The sequence below is a fragment of the Mercenaria mercenaria genome, chromosome 1 (genome assembly GCF_021730395.1).
Source record: "Mercenaria mercenaria strain notata chromosome 1, MADL_Memer_1, whole genome shotgun sequence".
NCBI lineage: Eukaryota > Metazoa > Mollusca > Bivalvia > Venerida > Veneridae > Mercenaria > Mercenaria mercenaria.
The window spans coordinates 84232834-84255647 of record NC_069361.1 but is presented as its reverse complement, the minus strand read 5'-3'; the positions used below and the strand labels follow the sequence as shown (position 1 = coordinate 84255647).

At 33.5% G+C, this 22814-nt stretch overlaps 1 protein-coding gene across 1 annotated transcript; it reads right to left on the bottom strand.

Annotated features, from left to right (window-relative positions):
* Positions 1–4632: 4632 nt before the first annotated feature.
* Positions 4633–5109, bottom strand: LOC123545421 (ribonuclease P protein subunit p20-like). The gene has a single exon (XM_045331741.2). The coding sequence runs from the start codon at positions 5107–5109 to the stop codon at positions 4633–4635; it is 477 nt and encodes a 158-aa protein (XP_045187676.2).
* Between the last annotated feature and the right edge of the window lie 17705 nt (positions 5110–22814).

Sequence of the window (22814 nt, the reverse complement as noted above, 5' to 3'; positions counted from 1 at the left end):
CTGTGAAGTTTCACTAAATTCAAACCAGTGGTTGCTGAGAATTACTCTGGACAAGAATTGTACTATAGCATACTATTGTTGAATAATCAAAGGGCAATAACTCTACGCATCTCCTTTTGATAGTAAAGCTTCCTATGAAGTATGGCTAAATTCCAACAGTGGTTGCTGAGAAATACTCTGAACAAGAATTGTATTATAGTATCCTACTGTTGAATAATCGAAGGGCAATATCTCTGTGAAAAATCATCCCACTGGAACACGTAGACAATATGCGCATCTTCTCATGATAGTGAAGCTTCCTATGAAGTTTCGCTAAATTCCTGAGAAATATCGCAAGAAATGTGGAACAGACAGACGGACAAAGCGGCAACTATATGCTTCTCTTTCAGGGAAAAAAAAAATCACAGTGAACCTCATCCCTTCCAGCCCATATCAACCTCGACCTGATAACATTGATACCAAAATACAGTAGCCTATTATTCTCTATATATCAAAACGTGGTTCTACTATATATAAATCAGTCATGACATCTAAAATATAAACTAAATGTAAAAGCCTGGCAATAGAGTGAAGAGTGATGTCAAAGCATAGAAGCTAGAGTGATTCAAAAAGTATAAGCCCATATTTCATACTTGAAAAAAGTTTGCAGTAGATTGACGAAACCGTTACTGTGCTAAAATTCTAGAATGGACTGGTCCATCATTCAATTTGGGCAATACAATTTATTATTTGAAAGGGTGTTCACTGAAAATTTACTGATTGAATAGTGAACAGTGCAGACCATGATCAGCCTGCACAGAGGTGCAGGCTGATCTTGGTCTGCACTGTTCGCAAAGGCAGAATCATGTGCTGCCAGCAGGCTAAAGGTTAAAGACAAGATATCAGAAAAATATATCATCTAACCTTTCAATTAAAAAAAACACACTCCTAGGAACAAATTAATTAAAAACAAATATGAAGAAGACAAATGCATGATCCTATTTTTCTGTGGGTTAGATGAGATCAGAATCCTTATATAATACCACTGTTACACACAGTACAACATTCAACAAGTGGGTTTTGTTTTAGTCTTCCATGACCATGTAATTCATTAAAGAAAGTGCAAAACAAAACAAACAGGTACTATCTTTTCAACTTTTTACCAACATTTTAAAACACAAATATCATGTAATGCAGAAACAAAAAACGATCAGCAAGAAAATTAAAAACTATTTGCATGTTCTTTGAACTAAGGGAGACAACTGGGAACACGTTTAGATGAAGATATATTCAGTTGTCTGCAACAATGATCCAGAGATACCTTCATGTCACATGATATATTAACATGCAATATTCTGTTAAAACATTTAAAATTGCAGTTCAATGCTTTACAGCAAACAATGATATTTTATACATTATAAAATAACAAAGGCTTTGCAAATTATTGTTAGGTGCAACTACCAGTGATATGGAGATTTATAACCATACGAAAATGACATAATTCAAAGACAGTGAAAAAAATGAAAATTTTAAGGGAATGCTTTATTCACAACAAGTGCACTGTAACTGTTGTGTTTCATAAAAAACAGACAATATTATAAGAAAATACATTAAATTAAACTAGAACTTCACAGGAGTGATAAATAATACCCCCACAATACAGCCTTGTCACAGAAGTATGGCAATCATAGAAAGAAATGGCCACAAGGAAAAATTAGTTGTCCAGGCCATGGATCTGGCCATTTAGTGGCAATCATAGAAAGAAATGGCCACAAGGAAAAATTAGTTGTGGCCATGGATCTGGCCATTTAAAAGAAAGTGCCTGCACAAGCGTAAAAAATTAGTCGTGACCATGGCTGCAACTATGTGAAAAAGAGCTGTCGGATGACAGCGCGCTCGCCTGTTCGAAAAATTGATTGAAGAATGGGGTCAAAATATTATCATAGATTTTCAGAAATAAGAAATAATGGATTAAACACAAAAATGTTCCTGTACTTGTGAATTTTGATTAGTCTTGCACTAAATGGCAATGTGTGACCATGATGGCAAGTATGTTATGTTATATGTTAGGCAAAATACGGACTTGTATGAAAAATTTAACCAATTTCTAAGTCCAAAAAGGGCCATAATTCAGTCAAAAAAGTTGACAGAGTTATGTACTCTCGCCTACATATGGAAATCATGTTGATAAACTAGTGTTAAAAGTTTCAAAGCCACAGTTCAAATAGTTTTGACAAAACGCGTACTTGTAAGAAAACCTGAACAAATTTCAAAGTTCAAAAAGGGCCATAATTCAGCCAAAATAGTTTTCAGAGTTATGTACTCTTGTCTACAGATGGAAATCATGATGGTACACAAGTGTTTAAAGTTTAAAAGCCATATGTCAAATAATTTTGACAAAACATGGACATGTACGAAAACAGAACCAATTTCCAAATCCAAAATGGGCCATAATTCAGCCAAAATTGATGAAAGAATTATGTACTCTTGTCTACTGATAGAGACTATTATAATGAACAAGTTATAAAAGTTTCAAAGCCATATGTAAAACACTTTACACAAAATATGAACTGGTACAAAAAATTTAACCAAGATTTCTAAGTCAAAATGGGCCATAATTCAGCCAAAATCCTTGATGGAGTTATGTACTCTTGCCTATAACTGAACATGGTAATGGTTAACAAGTGTTGAAAGTTTCAAAGCTTTATCTCAAAAGACTTTGTCAAAATGTGGACTGGTACGAAAAACTTAACCAAGATTTCTAAGTCAAAAAGGGGCCAAAGTTCAGCCAAAATCCTAGATGGAGTTACGTTCTCTTGACTATAACTGGACATGGTGATGGTAAACAAGTGTTGAAAGTTTCAAAGCTTTATCTCAAAAGACTTTGTCAAAAAGTGGACTGGTACGAAAAACTTAACAAGGGTGTGACGCCGACGCCAACGCCGTGGTGAGTAGGATAGCTCTACTTATTCTTTGAATAGTCGAGCTAAAAATTTGTGGTTTGTATCCAATGTCAAAGTCGAACTTGTCCTATATTTGATGATGATACACCTGTGTATCAAAAGTTATTTAAATCTGTCAAGCCTTCCATGAGTTATTGTCTGGAAACCATGAGTTTGGCAAATTTTAAGTTGGAAAGGGGCCATAACTATGTCAAGAAATGGTGGTTTATAGGCAAAGTCAAACTCTACCTGTATTTTATGATGTTACACCTGTGTACCAAAATTAATTTAAATCTGTCTAGCCTTTCGAGAGTATTGTCCGGAAACCGTGAAAACCATTGAATGGACTGACAGACAGACCCGACCAACAAGCTCACTCCTATAAACTCTGTTTGTGGGGGTATAATAAGGTATTTAACACTTTTTTTATTTTCATTTAAATTATAATAACGGTTTGTAAGAACAGCTAACATTAACAACACATCTTAAAGACTTTTAATTCTCTTATGAAAACAGCTCTAGTGCACTTTGAATGGTTTTATCACTTCTTTCCTTGGTTCTCAGATCCATTATGCAGTATGCAAGGCACAAATGCATTACCAGCCACATTCTTCAGCTTTTAACTGTACACATAAAAATCTGAAAATAAAAGCTATCAACATGAATAGTTTATCATGAATAATTATCAATTCAATTTCCAAATAATACTAATGTTAAATATGTTGCACTTTGTTTATACTGATAAAAGTTACACTTTTTTATACCTCTAACTTAAGCTTTTGAGTAACCTGCTTTAAATACATGCAAAACACTAACCTGAAGTTAAAAAAAGATTTAAAAGCATTTGAACAAGTAGCTTTAATAATATGAGAAACTTGCATATATTATATATGTCATTATCATAATTTATGCAAAACTTTAATCTGAAATTCTGTGTTAAAAGGGGCATAAACCAGACAGAATAAAAGAGCTAGAGTTATGGACTTGTCCTGCAAGGTCACAACATAATGAAAAGTACATGTGTGAAGATTGAAAACATTAGGCCAAGTAGTTTTACAGCAACTTGCTTACATGCAAAACTTTTGTGATACAGAAATGGGTGACAACAGTAACTCTATTTTTGAAAAATTTCAAATAGTTGAGCTATAAATCACTGACACATAGAAAATTCCACAAGACTGGTTTCCTTTTAATTTAAACCATTACATTCTCTAAAAGAAACATTTTTGAAAGGGAATGGCCAAGTAATTATTCATTTTTGCCATTATGAAAATTATGACCTTGTGATGTGCTGTACACAAGACATTATGCTGTATAAATTTATAAAGTTCTATTAAAATGACTTAAGACGTGAAACACAAAAACTCTGTTTCTTTAACTCATATAGATATATTGATCCTACAATGATCCAGTTGAAAAACTGATAACTAGTCTGTATATTTACTTAAAATTATTTTATGGAGGACTTGCATTTATTCCTTTATTTGATTTTAATATGCAAACAGTGGCCATGAGCAAATGATGTTGCGTTTTTACAGAAAATACCTGAAAGAAACATTTACACAAAGAGTAAGGAATGACCCTTTTCAGTTGAAACAAATGACATAAACATTTATACAAATTTCTATGGAAAGGTCCACAGTTTCAACACAAATACTTCCTGTCCAACTGGCAGCACATTATTTCATGTAACTTACAAAAACAGATGGAATCAACTTTTAAGATCTTTCTCAATATTATCAATTTGTTTGCTTGGATTTTCAGCATCTGGCCTGAAGACTCGGATATGAACTGCAGAATTATTTCTAGACAAGGTATCAGCATCTCTTTCATCTGTTAATGGCTCAATATCATCTGTCAGTTCCACTGTTGAAGTATGCACTGAAACTTCTACTGTTCCCATTCCACCATCTCTCAGTTGAAGACCTAAATTTATTGCTCTGTTTATTGCTGTACCAAGACCATGAATACAAACTAAGTTTCCGTGGTCAAGAATCTTCTGACACCTTTTTAATTGTTGTTTAAAGTCAGTTTTTCTTGTGACATACACATCACAGTCTCTTTTTGGTAGTTTCCTTGGTAAACGTTTTCTGAGAACACATTCCTCATTGTCAATCAAGTCCTTTATGGCAGAATATTTTGATTTACTATCATCTTTTGTTTTTTGTTCTTCTTTATTGGAAGCCATCCTCTGATTTCTATAAATCTTGGTAAATTTCTAACAATGTTGTTACTGGCCGATTTTGTTATCTTGGACAAGGTACATTCTATGATAAAATCCAAAAAGAACCGAATCGACCGGTGATTTATATTATTACTCATTCATGATTTGCGAAATATTTGGTTATAAGGTCACAGTGAACTAACTCATTTTCCGTAGGCCAACATTGTTATGTATTGTGTTACGGGTCTATCTAAGGCGTATCATAAAACTGCAAGAAATATACATGTTGACCATCACTTTTTGGGCACTTTTTTCCTCTTTAAACTTGGTTACCCTAGTCCGGCAGTAATTTTTAAAAATATTTTTCATGAAAATGCTCCAACGGTAAAACATGCATATATATCACACAAAATGCAACATTCAAAATAATTTTAGCCAGAAATCATGGATTAGAATTTTAATTTATGAAATTAGATAGTTTTCAAACATATTCAACACATATTAGACCAATGGGACACCATTTTACATGGAAATATACACCGCGAAATATACACCTTATACATTTTCAACCAATCAGAACCCTGTGTCTTGCTTCACTCTGACCACAAGCCATAATTCCACTTTCAGTTGTGCTAGCGTTCACTATTCTTTGACAAAAATAAATCAGACTAGTAAGACCAAAGAGCTATAAAAATAAAAGTATTTTATACTTCTTTGGTAAGACCCACTGTAAACATAACATTTTCTACTAATTTTTAGAACACTACCTGTGTTGCAATTTTAAGCCCCTGTTGCTTATGTGTACAGCTAAGTGGAGCAAGGTATTAAAACACTAATCAATTTTTGTTGTCCATATTTCTTATAAAAGTATTGCATTATTACTTTACCAGAACTGATAAAATAAATCTCATTTCCATATCTTAAATGCTAACACACATATTAGTTTGAACTCGGTACTTTTAAATACGTGTACATGTATCTTATCAACATTTCTTCTAACTTAAAGATATTTGTCTTCAAGCAACACTTCCGTTGTTTGTCCTGAATGGTGTAAATTATCAGAAATTTGTGCAATAGAATGTGGCCGACATCCTCAAAGCCATCTGTTTCGATTAATAGTAGACAGGGGCGCAAAACACCGGGCAAATACATTCAAGACAAGACATAAAATCGAACATCTGATGAGAAGGAAGTAAGGATAACACTGGGGAGCAAGAAAATCATGCTTAAAAGAAATCCTACGGATTTGTATATTGTAATTTATTAGATCATGGATTTACTTGAGAGGCTATTCACTTGTAAAGAAGGGGGATATATACCACATTCAATGGAGGGCTGATTGACCGAATATATATAGGAACCTCAGAAAAAATCACAACCATCAACAAAGGAATTGAATATTTTATGCAATATGTTAAAAGTAGCCATATGACTTTTTTTAATACATATCGAATTTTTTTTTATTTACTTTGACAGTTTTGTAAATTACCTGAGACTGTGTCTTATACAAGATACAAATTTTATTTAAACTAAACTTAAAATTCGGTGTTATATATATAGACAACATTAACTATGTATAGCTATTGACGGACATAGATAACAAAAGTATATTTAAAAGCAAAATAAAAGTGTACCTATTAAATATAGTTACAACATTAGCAAATCACAGTGAATGAGTAATACATACAAATTTGATTAAAGGGAAAGGCAATGTTGTTTTGATGTTAATTCCATCAGCTGGGATTTCTTTAATCATTTAAAGAAGAGAAAGAATTTTCAAAATCAACTTGAAAAATTGTTGAGTATTTAAATATTTGATTAAAAGTGGCGGCCATTTTGTTCCTATGGCAACAGAAAACAAAATGGCAGATTTATTAAATTTCTATATTTACATATTTGAATTGTATTTACTTGTTCCTGTAAAATAATTTCTCTACTTTTTTCCAGCTATAATGATAGAAATTTCCATGTTTTACATATTACACTCAAGAAACCTACATAATTAATCTATTTAAAAGGTTATTTGCTAAATTAAGAATTCAGCAGTATGTAAATGACGTCATAAACACACAAAATGGCTGCCTCCGTGATCAGCAATTTCCTTAAATTTCAAACTGCCATATCTTTTTCAATAGTGGACCGATTTTAAAACTTCTTTCAGTGTTATGAAAGGCTTGAGGATGGCTTTCATATAAAATCAACTTATTGTCAGGCTTTCCTTGTCCTTTAAACCTGAAATACATCTGTAAATCTTGGCCTAGGCCTAAAAACTAGTTAAAAGCAATAGAGGTTAAAACACTGAACTTCGAAAAAAGAACTCTAATGCGTTTTTAGAAAAATGGTTTAAGACATCTACCACATCAAATCAGATTTGTTATGGACTGATTAACAGCTGCATTTCAGAAGTCAATAAAAGAACTACCACTTAAGACAAATCATTCTAAAAGGTAGTTACAAACTAAAATATAAAGCAAATCAATGAGCAACTAAAACATGCATAATACAAGCAACAAGCAAATGCATAATACTAAGCAAATTAAAAATACCATGGTTGAAAGAGGGTGGAAAAAAAGCAAGAACTGAACATAGCAAAAATAATTTAATTAGAGCAACAAGAGCATCTACAATCCTGCCCGTCCCACGAGCTAATCAGACTCCGGAACTGATTCAGCCCCGTAACATCTCTAAAATGCTGGGGTAATGAGTTCCAGAGTCTGGGAGCTGCAGAACGGAAAGATTTGAGACCATATCTTGTGCTTCTTACCTGTGGGACTTCAGCCGTGTTGGTGTATCTAGAAGAATAAGAATTATTTGTTTTATTTCTGAAAACCACTTTATCAAGTATGCGTTATCACGTTCTAGGGTAGATTTAACTGTGTCTAGATCATGATTTGCAAAGGGTAAGGTATTATCACCAGTATAGTTGTAAAGCTGACTTGAAAAAAATGAAATATGTCATTAAGGAAAATGTTAAAAAGTACAGGACATGATATTGAGCTTTGGGGAACCCCTTTAAATATATTTCTTGACAATCACTTTTGAACTGAGCTAATTTGACACACTGTTTTCGTTCACTTAAATAACTGACAATCAACTTCAAATAATTTTCAGATACATTTCAGAGTGACTAAGTCGTGTGGCTGAACAGCTTTAGAAAGGTCCATTAAAACTGATGCTATATATTTATTTTCGTCTAATGCCTGTTTCCAGTCCTCAATTAGTCTAAGTAGGGTTGCCTGACAGCCATAACCTGATTTAAATGCTGACAGATATGTATTGAAATGTTGATAAAAACTGGGTTAATTGTGTATTTATTGCTCCTTCAAATATTTTAGATACAGCAGGTAGTATACTGACAGTGCGGTAATTTCCATTACCTATTTATTTATTTATTCGGATCTCATCGGCATTACGTAGATATGCACATTATATTAAAAACACAATAAAATACATGTATATGCATTGCCTCCTCTCTAGCAGAGTTATGAGAGATCATTAATTGTATATACGTAATGCTTCATAAAATCACTTAGATCTAAAATCATAATGTACAAATTTCAAGAACGAAAATTTGTCATATTGTCCTTAGAATAACCGACGTTCTCAAATATGAAAGAGATGCTGTCAAAATAATGGTTAAACTTGTCTAGAAAAAAAACTTATGAGCTTGTTACCTTACTGCTAACACATCGAGTTATCACAATCCAGTGCAACTTGAATCAATGTAAAAAAAATAGGCAAGCTTCCGTTTTATTATCTGATCACAGAACCCAACCACAAGACGACCGCAACCAGCACAGGTGCAGAGTAAATCAGCCACACCAAAGCCCAGCCCGACCCGGACACCCACTATTTGCCATTCAGCCAGCACTGAGATGCCAGGCAAACAGTATGGATCCCGACCAGACCACATCCCAGCCGGCAAACCAATCCGCACCCCAAAAAATTGCAGTCGTGTTATAGTTGGTTTCCACTTGACACTGCTCATGTCACAACTTTAAGATAAATATATACTAAGTAATTACTATACACTTAAGTGTTAATATGAGAAATAGAGTTACTTCTTTTCTTCCAAATCCATTAAACAACTGATCTGCTTTATCAAGAAGTGGATTTCTTAGCTCTGTGTACAACAGACACTCCAAAATTATATCCTTTTCATCCTCAACAGTATTACAAATCCCAATATTTTGGCAATAAATACAATGCCTTTGTTCAAATGAAACATTGTTATAACGACCCATTTCAACATTAATCGGAGCTGTACCACTTCTAAACATGGCGATTGCACCCCTATTAAAACAGTTTTACTATACGGTTCAGTTTCAAAATTTTCTTTAAAACATCTATAAAATCTACGTTTGTTTCTACCATCTCCTCTACGAGCATTCACTCTGTCAACTTCTGATCTCCATGTTGCAATATATTCTTCTAGCAATTTAGGCAAAAGACCTTGACAAACAAGATGTTTGCTTGAGTACAAATCAGTATTAAATTAATGTGTCAAATCATACTTTATGAACAAAATCTCTACTTTATAATCCCAGTTCTTGAAATTTCTACCTCTAACATTATGTGCCCATGTAAAAACTTTTTTATTCAATCTTTCATCAGACATATTAACAAATCTAGACCACTGACTGACAATAGCTTTCTTAGTTTTACATATCATAGGACTCCAACCGATGTCGCCATTCACCGCAGCATTTGGTGTGTACTTGCCAACCTTTAAAAAGTATCGTGCTGCTCTATGTTGAACTGCAAGCTCCATTTGTTATAATTGGAACAATAGTAGGTTCAAATAACGTAGTGAATGCCTGATATGGAAAACCGCCGACTGACTTTGCTCTCGCAATAAGTAACCCCAAAGCTCTTCCAGCAGACTGTGCTACAAATTTAGCAGTGACAGCATAATCCAGATGTTCAGACAAAACATACTTAAATTGAGAGGCATATTTAATCTGCGAGTTTCCACATCTGAGCAAATGGTCGCATCTACCAACAGAAGGATTTTCTAAAGTGTACAACATTGGATTTATCAACATTTATAAGCATTAAGTTTTCTGGACACCATGAATCTAGTTCATCAACTAAACATTGCAAATTTTGTGCGTTCTCCGTTATTAATACGATATCATCTGCAAATAATAGTATGGCACAATGCTCACCATCAATATCAATACCTTTGCCTAGAGCATTTATTCTAATGGCCAAATCGTTAATATATAAATTAAACAACATTGGCGATAGTGAACCATACTGAGAAATTTTCCTCACTTATCAGGGGAAGGAAGTGTGCAAATACTACGATTAAATCAGTTTCGCTGTTAGCGTTTTCTCCCCTTAGCGCTTTGATAACTCTTATCTCAAACAGTGATCAAGTAACAAGACATCATCTCTTACATGCTTGATTGTCTATATACATTCAATTATTATAAATGAATAGCATTCTTTATTCGGAATGTGAATGTTGTGACTGATGTTTTTCTGTAAACAAAATAATTTAGCAATTTATTTTCTGTGCTTTGCACGAAACAATGGATACTTTTTTGCACCTAATACCTAGTGTTTCATTAGAAATTTATTCGTTTTATAGATTTCTGATCTGAAATTATAATCCAACAAAAGTATTTAAACTGTACGAGAGGAAAACATTTCAATACAAGATAGTGATATGTTTTGTGATAGTATTTATTATCAGATCAGAAATTCAGATTTTTTTTAAATAATTGATGTATTCTTCAGACTGAATGACAAGCGGATAGATCTATCAAGTTTACCAAATCTATTCAATAATTTCATTGCACATCTTTTAATTATATCATGTATTGGTATTCAAACAATTCAAAGTATAAATGTGTATGATGTATGGATGAATGGCTATACCCTGTTTTAAATGTAAGCATGCAGCTATGATAAAACATAGAGTTCTTATGAAATTTGATAATATTGAATTAGGTACATTATATGCAATATCTGCACATCTGTTTATAATATATCATCTCCAACACCATTCCCCTTATTTTCAGAGTCCTTATCTTTGCATCATATTAACACACACTTAATAAGCATCAGTAGCTTTGCGGTGTGGTCATTTCAGTGGCGGGTTTTTCATTTTCTTTTTCAAATTGCTTTAAAGATATTGTATGGTATATAATTAGCATTTCAATAGTTATATCGTTGTTTAGGTTCGGACACCGAAAATTTATTTACAAAAACATACGGAATTATTCATGAGTGCCAGGTCAATACTTACGGACAATACGTAATTATATTATATAGTTTAATTTGAGAATTATTTTCTTTCCTTGTTACTTATTACTTTTAATAAAGGGTAAAACATGAAAAAAATAATAAAACCTAAAATGTTGGCCCAAATGAACACAGGTGGTAATTATTAGTTGTCGATTCTCCATTCATTATGAAACACATGTGCATCTGTCCACTGTTAATTACATCTAATTAAGAGATAAACATCTTTTTGGCGTAAAACGGCACGCACTAGAAAACTGCTATCAATTTTGTAATCTCATATTAATTCTTTGAAAGGCATTTAAGTTTAGTACTACATTGTCAAAAATTATAGCCATTTAGATTTCGAAAAATGTAGGAACATTTCAACTCTTTCTTTGCGAGATTTTTTTACAATTGGTTATTCCATTTAATTATTGGAACATTTTACAAGGTGCGTATAAAAAAAACCCCTACAAATCATAGCCAATATCTTGTCAATTGTCTTTTAATTCTAATTCACTGATACAATCCGCTACTTTGACATAAACCACGCATTTAAATTCAAATACTTATGTCATACATCGGCACGTGTCACGATGTTATACCTTTCATTCATACATGCAGTGATTCGGATGGCAACATACGTGTCCCTTTAGAATATAATTAACATAATTTAATTTCTGCGTACACTGATTTAAGGCATATGACCATAAAATTTATAATGCTAATATTTTGTCAATACAATACGCTGTCCCGTGCCACGATGATATACATGTATACAAGAAACAGGATGCTACCTGACCAAAATGACACTTTAATAAATAGATAAGGTTTAAATAAACTAATTTACTGAAACACCCAGTCATTTTGTCAAAATAAGTCATAATAAATATATTGTATTATTATTTTGGTTATTACTGTAATGCAACTACAGAGCTGCTTTCACTTTTATTTTCGAATTTTTAAAAACATATCTCAGTATTTTCAAAGGAAATGCCACGAAAACTTTTAAAAGAACATTTGTCAGACGGAACGCACATCAAAATCATGCTTAACTCTGTTAAATAATTACACAATCATGTATTCCTATTCCGACACGGCTCTATCTTATCGTAAAACTTACCACGTTTTTGTCAATATACAGAAAGCGTTGAAACTCTGTTTTTAAACTAATTTAGAAGCAAGAAAGAAATAACTTATTTTATAATAAAATATATGTCTAGAATATGCATGGCGGGAACTTTCTAAATATATCAGGGATGGAAATTTAACTTTAATATTTCCATCAAAAATAATCAGTAAAAACAGGGTTATCGTGTAATTCTGCCAAATATATATAGGGAGTAAACATTGAATTTGACAGACTTTTTTTCAAACGAATTTAGAAGCAACCAAATATTGACTTATTTTGAAGAAAAATATGCCATCGTAAAGGTATTGAATTGTTTTTTAAGGAAATATCAGGGATGGTATAATAGAATAAATAGAAATGTGTAATTTATAACATTTTCTATGGTAAATGTATCATTTTCCTATATAAATCAATGTAAGTTTAGGAATAGGATTTATCAGTTGCGCTGTCTGGTGGCTTATCAGAATATGTGCCGTAGATGTACTGATAAGATCGCCAAAGAGGAGAATTGTTCAACATGAGCCCTGTTTTAAACCTGTCTTCGCATAGAACCAATCTGTGAAGAAGTTATTTACTTTGACAGAACACATTACATTGTTATATAAACTTTTAATTGCCCTTAATAGCTTATTATCTATTACATGGTTAAGTTTTCCCCATAAAATATCTCTGTTTATCGAATCGTACGCCTTCTTTAGATCAATGATGGCACAAAAGGTAGACAGTTTCTTTTTACGCCGAGTGTCGATAATATTCGCCAGGGAAGACAAATGATCTATTGTGCTACGTCCCTTACGGAACCCATTTTGTCCTTCAAATAAAACATTATTTGACTCAACCACTGAAGTTAGCTTATTATTCAACAAAGAGCAGTATATTTTATAAACTACTGGTGTAAAAGCAATACCTCTATATGACATATCTGATTTGGGTTTTACGGCGCACCAACACAGTATAGGTTATATGGCGCCAAACATGACTACAAATTTTGGTTTCACATCTCATTTACATCGAAATAAAAACATGAGGTATGGAATCAAAATTTGTATACCTGCTGGACATAGGATCTCTTGCATTCGCTTGGGATTGGATTTATAATATCCCCCCCCCCCCCTCCCCCATATCTGAGGTACTTTACCTGTATTATAACAATAGTTAAACAGTCTGTGCAAATAATAAGCAACATTTCATTTTTAAAAACATTTGCAGGTAGCTCATCAACACCGATAGCTCTGTGACACTTTACATCAAAAATTGCTTTTCTAACATCTGTTACAGTAAAAACTTCTTCGGTGGATAGTGAAGAATCAGGTAAATGCCCATTATGGTATTGATCATCATTGTTAATTACATGTATACTACTAAAAACATTTAACAATGAACAAAAGTCTAATTTCCATTTATATTTCCTTCTATATCTTCTACCTCATATGGGACAGAATTTTTCCTGTTATCTCGTATTCCCATTCTACCAATATTCTTCCAAAAATCAGGCTTATTATTCTCTGCATAAAAAATCAACTCATTTTGTAGTTTAAGCCAGTGCTGGCGTTTACATTTTTGCACCCCTTTATCAAAATGTTGCCTTTCCATTACAAACATATTCTTAAAGTACATTTTTCTAGGACCCTTTTCTTTGACCCATCGATTCTCTGCTTTACACATACTATCCCATAACAGTTGTAAGTGGTCATTCCACCATGGTTTCAGTGTACAATGACGCTTCTTACTCTTACCAAATACAATACTAACAACTTTTTTATTAAGTTTACATGACGTTTCATGTTTCATACTACAATAATGTATCATAAAACCTATCTACAACATTTTGATGATCAAGGTCAGATTCAAATAACGATATCTTATCATCTACAGATGATAAAAATACATCATCATTAAAACAGTCATCTGGTAAAAAACTTGTATCATATTTTACAATTTTTCTACTTGGCAAAATTTTAGCCTTCTCATGTATTTCAAGCTTGCTATTAAAAATTTTTGATGTGTACATACACGACAATAATGAGTGATCCGGAACAATTCTATTTTCTATACCATTCACTATCAGACTCAAAACTCTTTTTACTTCGAATTCCGAGTACAATTCCAAGTCCTCAAAAGGAACTATAACGTAATCTACAACTGACATGCCCCTAGTTGATATGCACGTAAAATCATTTTGTTTACACTGTTTACCATTGAGAACACAACAGTTACTATTTATCAAAAATTCGCAAAATAATTCACCATACAATTTTTTTAGTAAAATCAACAACATCTCTATGTGGAATATGGTCTACACCTTCAATAAAATCAGGCATATCAGAAATTCTGGAGTTAAAGTCCCCAAGTATACAAAATGTACCCAACTTTTGGTATTCATATACACCATATAATAAATGATCAAAAAAGTCATTTGCATTTCCGTATCTTGACGAACCCATTGGAGGCAAATAGCAACAACATACAATAAAACAATCATCAGAGTTCTTTGACTTAAAAGATACACATAAAATACCTTCATAATTTTTCTAAAATTTCTATTTTAAAAACCTCAGTTAAAAATGTTTTAACTAAAATGCACACTCTGCCTGATCCACTCCTAGCATTGATATGAATGTTTTCCGATTATTACCATAAAATACATTTTATATCAATACTGTATACATGAATTACTCTTTAAATGTGTTTGGCAATGATATCAAATTCCTGACTATTAATACAATTTTCTCTAAAATTAGAATTATCAGAATCTGAGGAAGCACACCATCCGTTAACATATCAAAGACCTATTTAACCCAATAAAGTCCATTCCTATCATAGTGTCTGTAACTGGCATAGCTGTGGTCGCCATATCTGTGGTTGTCTCTGGTTGTTCTTCTGCTTTCTTCTCTGTATGTATCATCTCTTCTGTGATCAGCATCCCGACGACTGCTTCTATAATTATATCCCTCCCCCCACCCCAGTCTATCATTTCCATATCCTCTACCCCCAATCTATCATTTCCATACCTCCCCCCCCCCCCCCCACCTAGTCTATCACCAGAAACATTCCTTCTGTGCCTTGTCCCCCCGGACTATAGTTATCACTATTTCCCCTCACCGTCTGACCCCATTTGCCAGATATCCGTCCGGAGTAACCGGAGTTACCCCCTCCACCGACACGCTGGGCGTCATTCCTGGTTTCAGTTCCATGCTCGTTTGGAAAACGCTTATTGGTTCGATGGTCGTAATCAGCTTGCACCACAGATGGTTCGGTCTGAGATGTTGTCAAAAGTTTATTTCCACGAACCCTGATATCTTTCACCCCTAGAGTGTCTATGAGCATCTTGAGGTTTCTGGTGTTCATGCGTGACTCCACCGACTGATTTGCATTTATGTATACATTCTCGTACTTAGCACATTTTTTCAGCCCGCTTTTCTTTTTCATTATAACACTTTTATCATCTTCATTGCGCATAGTTGCAATAACAACGCCCGGCTTAGCATCATGACTAGTCTTTCTTTCAGCATCCTTACATGTGATACTTTCTATTCTCAGACCCTCATAGAATAAATCGTTCACAAGTTCTTTAGTATCTTCAGATTCCCGGTACGGCAAATTTCTGATACAAATATTGTTCATTTTGGGATTAATCCTCTCATCACGGATCTCGTCGATATATTGCTGCAGACACTTCACATCCTCTTTTAGGTCTTCTCGCACTGCTGATATGTCTTTCTTAACCTGTTCTTTAAGACGGTTAGATTCAGTTGTAACCTTTTTGTCCACAATTTTATTCAACTTATCTGCAAGCCTTTTTTCCACATCAGAACTGACCGAATTATGCCGATCAGTCAATTCGGTTCGCATGACTCAGATTTTCTCTTCTGCAAATTTACTAAGCACTGCTAAGATATTACCAGATTCCTTTTCATTTAACACATTTTCACTTCCAGTCTCCCTAAGTGTGCTATTAGCATAATTTACATCATTTGTTTCATAGTCATATTGTGTAATTGTCCCAGTAGTTACATCTCCCTTCTTTCCACCCTTTCCACGTGATTTAACAGGATTCCTTTTGGCTGTATTATTTACCTTCCTAATCCTGGACCATGTCGCAACTACTTTCTTTCGACCATTGTTTATTACCCGTTTCACCTCTGTAGAATCACTATCTATTACACTTTTGACGTCCGTGGAATCACTGAGAGTATTGTCATCCACAATATTCTTCCTTACCTCCACCTCCACTACCTAACGTACTCTTTTTTCTTATGTAAAGGTGTTACTTGCGCTATTTTCAAATTTTCTGGGAATACTGATGTTTCAAAAGACTTATTCACCATAGAGGTAATATGGCTTGAGGTAGTTTGCTTTGATAATTTAAGTAACTTTGGGGAGATACCATCAATGCCAGTACTTAATTTATCTACATTGTATTTGTTTATCTATGAAAGAAGAAGCAAAGTTCTGTTTGAACATTATTTTTTTTTTTTATTTTATTGATGTTATACAAGTGGGATTTTCATCTACAGGTACTGTGTTATTTCCAATATCTTGAGCGACATTTACAAAGAACTGATTAAAAATAGTACATACTTCTTGTTGATCTATACTGAACAGCAAAATAAACTATCCATGTGTATAACTAGGGTATTGTTTAATAAAAAACTTAAATTTATAAATTTGACTTGTTTTCTTCATACAACATTACACTTGAAGAACTTCACGTGGTAAATTTAAAAAATCAATCAACCGTGAAGTCAGTAGTCCCACAATAGTCGTTTTGCACGAAATTACGTGCGCGTGTAATTAACGATATTCTTTGTGGAATTTTATTGTCATTGGAAACATTGATGATTGACTCAGTCGAAAAAACAGTAAATGTTAAAAAGATATTTTTGGTTGCAAGGCACGACTGAATCAAATTCAGCGCGAGCGCGCAATTGTGGTGTTACAATGCCACTGTCGCGCAGAGGATATAGCCAGAATTTCGTGCAACTGTACCGACTTCACGGTTGATTGTTTTTTTTTTTAATTTAACATGTGAAATTCTTCAGGTGTAATATGGTATGAAGAAAACAAGTCAAGTTTATAAATTTAAATTTTTTATTAAAATACACCAGTTATACTTCTGGTTAGTTTCTTTTGCTGTTCAGTATATAGAATCTAATCATATTTCCTTCCTCACTTAAAATAGTATCTTTTTGAATTGCGTTTCCCTTACTTGTCTATAAATATAAGGCATTGAGCAATAGTCTGTATACCAGCTTTTATACGTAGATATATCTCCAATACTTTCCTAGTTTTCAAATTTTCATTAGACTGCGGAATAAAACCACCAGATGCGAGTAGCAACTGACCGCTACCAGTCAGTGTATTGCCAGCAGCACCGTTCCGGTGGGTGATATTTTTCTTGTGTTTCCTAGACGTTTGGCGACGTGTCCGCAAAAATTACCTACCATCTTAAGCGTGAAACGGACAGACTGACAGACTGATGGATAGACAGATACGACTTATACAATGTAATAATGTAGATGTCAACATAAATTTACCGGTACAGGGGACTGACTAAAGCTTTACATCTATTTATTTTATGCTCTTCAATGAAATACCGAAAATTATCAAAATATATTTCACTCGTGAACACCATAATTTACATTTTCACTCGTGGCTGCGCCACTGTTGAAAATATTGCATTATAGTGTTCACTCGGTAGAATATATTTCGATCTTACACTGAAACAAACAAATATCCTCTATATCTTATTTATTAGACTAGCCACTAGACTGATAATAACTGTATTTCTATATTTTTTTCCTTTTTTGACGAATTCAATTTCATAGAGACAAAAGCCAGTCTATTTTAGAGATTTTCACACAGGACTGATGTTGAAATTATATGATATTGGACATAGGATATAGACTGGCTCATTTCACTACATTCAATCATAAAAATGTAAAAAGATATATCATAGTCTAGGAGCTAGTCTACTTATTTATGTATTAACTTCTTTTGTACAGCATATCCGAGTTATGCCTCTTTTATGTGTGAGTAAGCTTACATATTATATATGTACTAAGTTACTAACATCTTTTGTACAGCATATCCGAGATCAAAGTGCATTTATGCCACTTTTATGTGTTTAACTGTTTTAGACACTGTCAATGTCATATTCATTTAAGAAATAATTTATATCAAAATAGTGCTTTAACACTATTTTTGCACGATGGGTGGTTATACGTCGGGCGTAATAATTTCACGAGGGCGCGTTTCCCCACCCGAGTATATAAATAGTGTTAAAACAGGCTTGTGCTATAAATTATTTCGATTCTAATTTTTTTTTTTTTAATTTTTTTTTTTATTTCAGGTTTTTTTTAATTTTATTTATTATGGGTTTTGAAAGTATTGTAAAAATAATAAAGTCATTCATGTGATATTTAACAAGTGTTTTGTTAGTGATGTCAGGTTCCAATGTAGTACTGCCTGTAGCCTACAGTAGTCAGTAGATAAAACTTTTTTTTAAAAAAAGGTTTTTGGATCAAAATTTACAGGCACTGAACTGTGAAAAGCACAAAATGCTCTTCTCCCTGTTAACATATATTTCATCCACAAGCTTAAAAATCACTGACCAGAGTTTATTACTAGGAAAAAAACTATTGACTATGAATTATCAATAAACATCAAAAAGGCTCCTACTAGTAACTACCATTCCTAATCTGTATCAGTTGTGCTAAAAGATTAACCATAAAAATGTTAACTTCGCAGTTCAGTAAATAAAACAGAAGTTTTCGAGAATTTCGGCAAAAAAGTGATTGTCTCTGGGTAAAATTCTCATCATTTACATGTACAAAGCTAGTCTTTCGGTTTTTAAACAAGCTTTGTACTTGTAAATGATTTTCATTCTCCCATACCAGAGGTCTATCATAGCAGTATTTTGCCTTAAAGTTGGACACATTATTCTTTCTAAAAAGAACTGTAACTTTCTTTAGATTTAATCTTAATGCATTCTAAGACATTCATTCAGAAATCAGAAATTATCATTAATTCATGAAAATTTTAATAGATCTTAAAGAACATAAACTTCCTAAAATGGATCCATACTTCCAGGTCATTCCAGCAGCACTCCTTTAATTTTCAAGGGGCACTGGTGATTTTTCAAGGGAGCTCTGCCTTCTAGGTAGCACCTAAGTTCATATTATGCCCTTAATCTAAAACAGTAGATAAAATATAGAAGCGCTCTTTCTTGGTCGTAACAAAAACGTTGACGTCACCGCACGTTAATGTGACGTCATTCTAGCGTAAAAGTGTTTTAACAGAGGCAAGCATATAAGAATTAAAATTCTAACATGGATCGAATTGATTTCCAGTTAAACAAAGAAGAAAATCAAACGCTGTATATCCTGCGATAAACAACGGTTGACGCACGGACCGGTAAGAGAGCATTATGACGTCAATTATGACGTCATGTGGCCGTCTGACGTCCGATACATAACTCCTCGCGTAAATGAATTCCAGCATAATATCTATTGAAATATATCAACGTGCATGTCAGAATGAAAACAATCAAGGCCTTCTTGTGATTTATCGTCTAATTTACCACGGTTCATCATTCAGATGCTTCAGTATTTAACCACTCGGGCGGCCTTGATTATTTGTTAAGTATAGAACGCTGCCGCGCAAAATATAGCAGATAGTTTGTTTGATCTGTTCATGAGAGGTTATGAAATGTACAACACCTCTCAAGTCTCCAGCATCAGCTTAACCCTTACCCTGCTAAATTTGTAAAATGAACTTGTCCATCTTTCAGTTTGGACAGTACCATTAACTGTTAAGAGGGGTGCATACCATAAAGATACTGACCAGATGGTGAACAGTGCAGATAATGATCAGACTGCACGGATGTGAAGGCTAAGCATGATCTACACTGGTCGCAAATGCGGAATCAAACGTGTCCAGCATGAAAAGGGTTAAACAGAATTCTACTATACAGAAAGATTGCATAGACTTCAAAATAGAAAAAACGTTTGTAATGGGTTACCGGAGGTACTCTATGTGAACCATATAATTTTATATATAATGGATTCCTCCGTAGTGTACTGGTCAAGAAGGTAGGAATTGTTTTATTGCCGAGTCGGTCCGGGTTCGATTCCCGACTCGGGCATGTTTTCTCTTCTTGATTTTACACTTTTTAAAGATTGTTTTAAAACAAAAAAACGTATCCAGTCCCTTTAACCCTTATCATGCTGGACACGAATGATTCTGCCTTTGCGACCAGTGTATATATCATGATCAGCCTGCACATCCGTCCATTCTGGTGAGCACCCCTTTTAACAGTTAATGGTACTGTCCAAACTGAAAGATGGACAATGGACAAGTTCATTATAGAAATTTATCAGGGTACGGGTTAAGGCCAACTGAAAGCCAGCTGTGTAAATCTATAAATTTGTTATAGTAATGCAAAACAAAGTTAAAGATACTTTGAGACACTTAAATGCTTCACAGCACTTTTGTTTGTTATTAAATTCGTTTTTAAAATATAAATTCTACAATAATGATTGTACTACCGGAATTTTAATGGAAATGGTTATAGAAAATATTATAACTCCGATTACCTATTCATTGCGAATTTGACAGGTGCTTGTCAGAACATGAGATGGTGTTTGAACTTTTGGTCGTCGGGCGATACCGTAAAGAGTGACACAATTATGATAAATACAATAAGAAAGTAAAAGTATACAGATTATGTTATGTCAAAGATATACCACCAAAAACTGACAGCACAAACTTAAACGGCTAAACAGTAATGATTGGCCAGTCTATTCATTGTCATAATAAAAACAAAAAAAAGTTTTCTGATATGTCGCAGTTAAATGAAATGACACTGATCAAAATTTTGTTTACTCAAGGATCAAAAACATTGACATATTGGAAATGCGATTAGCAAATAATAAATATAGAGGTATGGTGAAAAGAAGGTGTCATAATTAGGGAAAACTGCAGATAAGAAGAGCGCTTGATTAAAGCGGCACTTTCAAATATATTTGGAAAAATGATAAGGTCTAATATTGTAAAATTGCGATTGTCATTACCCTGTTGACACATGTATTTACGAACTATTCTTACGCTGTGCGGATTTGTGCGAATTGTTCTGCCAAAACGCATTCTTTCTGCGTCGAATTTTTTTGGGATATGCATTAAAATACTACACGTCATGGTATCCTGGAGTTGGATATGTACTGAATGTTGAAGAACAATTCATTTTCCATTAATTATAAAATTCTCCAGAAGTGGACTCTGAATAGGTACTTACGATATGGTACTTACGGATCCTTACTGTTCTTTGATAAAATATACATGTGTGTATACATAATTATCTTATTTCGGACTATTCAGAAAAGTTGACTAATAAGCTTAACTTTAGCCTGCTGGCGGTAAGTGATTTTGTGACCAGCGCAGACCCAGGTTGATCACGGTCTGCAATGTTCGTTATTCAGTCAGTAAATTTTCAGTGAATACCCTTTCGAATAATAAATGGTACTGCCCAAATTGAATGATGGACCAGTCCATTTTAGAAATTTAGCAGGCTAAAGGTTAATGTATAGCCCAGGAGCTTTAACTAACCGGGTTGAAAAAATATCACTTTCACAGTATATCAATTTCTAAATTTGTCGTTTCGTCGTTTTGTACTACCTTTCAATGCTATCTTATTATCTATATGTTTAGCGTCACTTTCCGATTATACTATTTTTGTGGGCGTCAACCCACATTGTTTTATTTAATTTGTTTAAACAATTAACATTTCTTATCAAAACGATCATTTGATCTTGTATTGTTCAGTATATCAGACAAGTGTCTATGTAAAAGTTTCACGATAATGAATTCGTTCTCTGAACGACAATTCACTTGTCGTCTGCTATTTTTATGAATGGGTCTGATAAAAAAAAAAGATAACTGAAAACAAACAATAGAAAAAAAACCCCTCTTTCCAACAGGCAAAAACAAGTCAAATTAAAACAATGGGAAACAAGATGATAAAACTGTTGATAACTTTTCTTACATAAAGGCTTGAAAATTCGTATACAGTCAAACACGTTAATATAGACCACTTTGGCAAATGAAAAGGTGGTCTTTGTAAATAGGTGGTCTCCCATAAAGACTAAAATGTACTGTGTGAGGCAGATACTGAGATAGGAAAGGGAAAATGGTGACCCTTAAAGGCAGGTTGAAAAGAAGAGGTCATTATTCGAAGGTGTTGTTTTATACAGGTTTGGCTGTATATGGTTAAAAGATAGCATATGATAAATACGCGCATACCTTTATTACGTTAGAGTTATATATAATACCAACTGCACTCTTAAAGCATGGGCTAAAATCACAC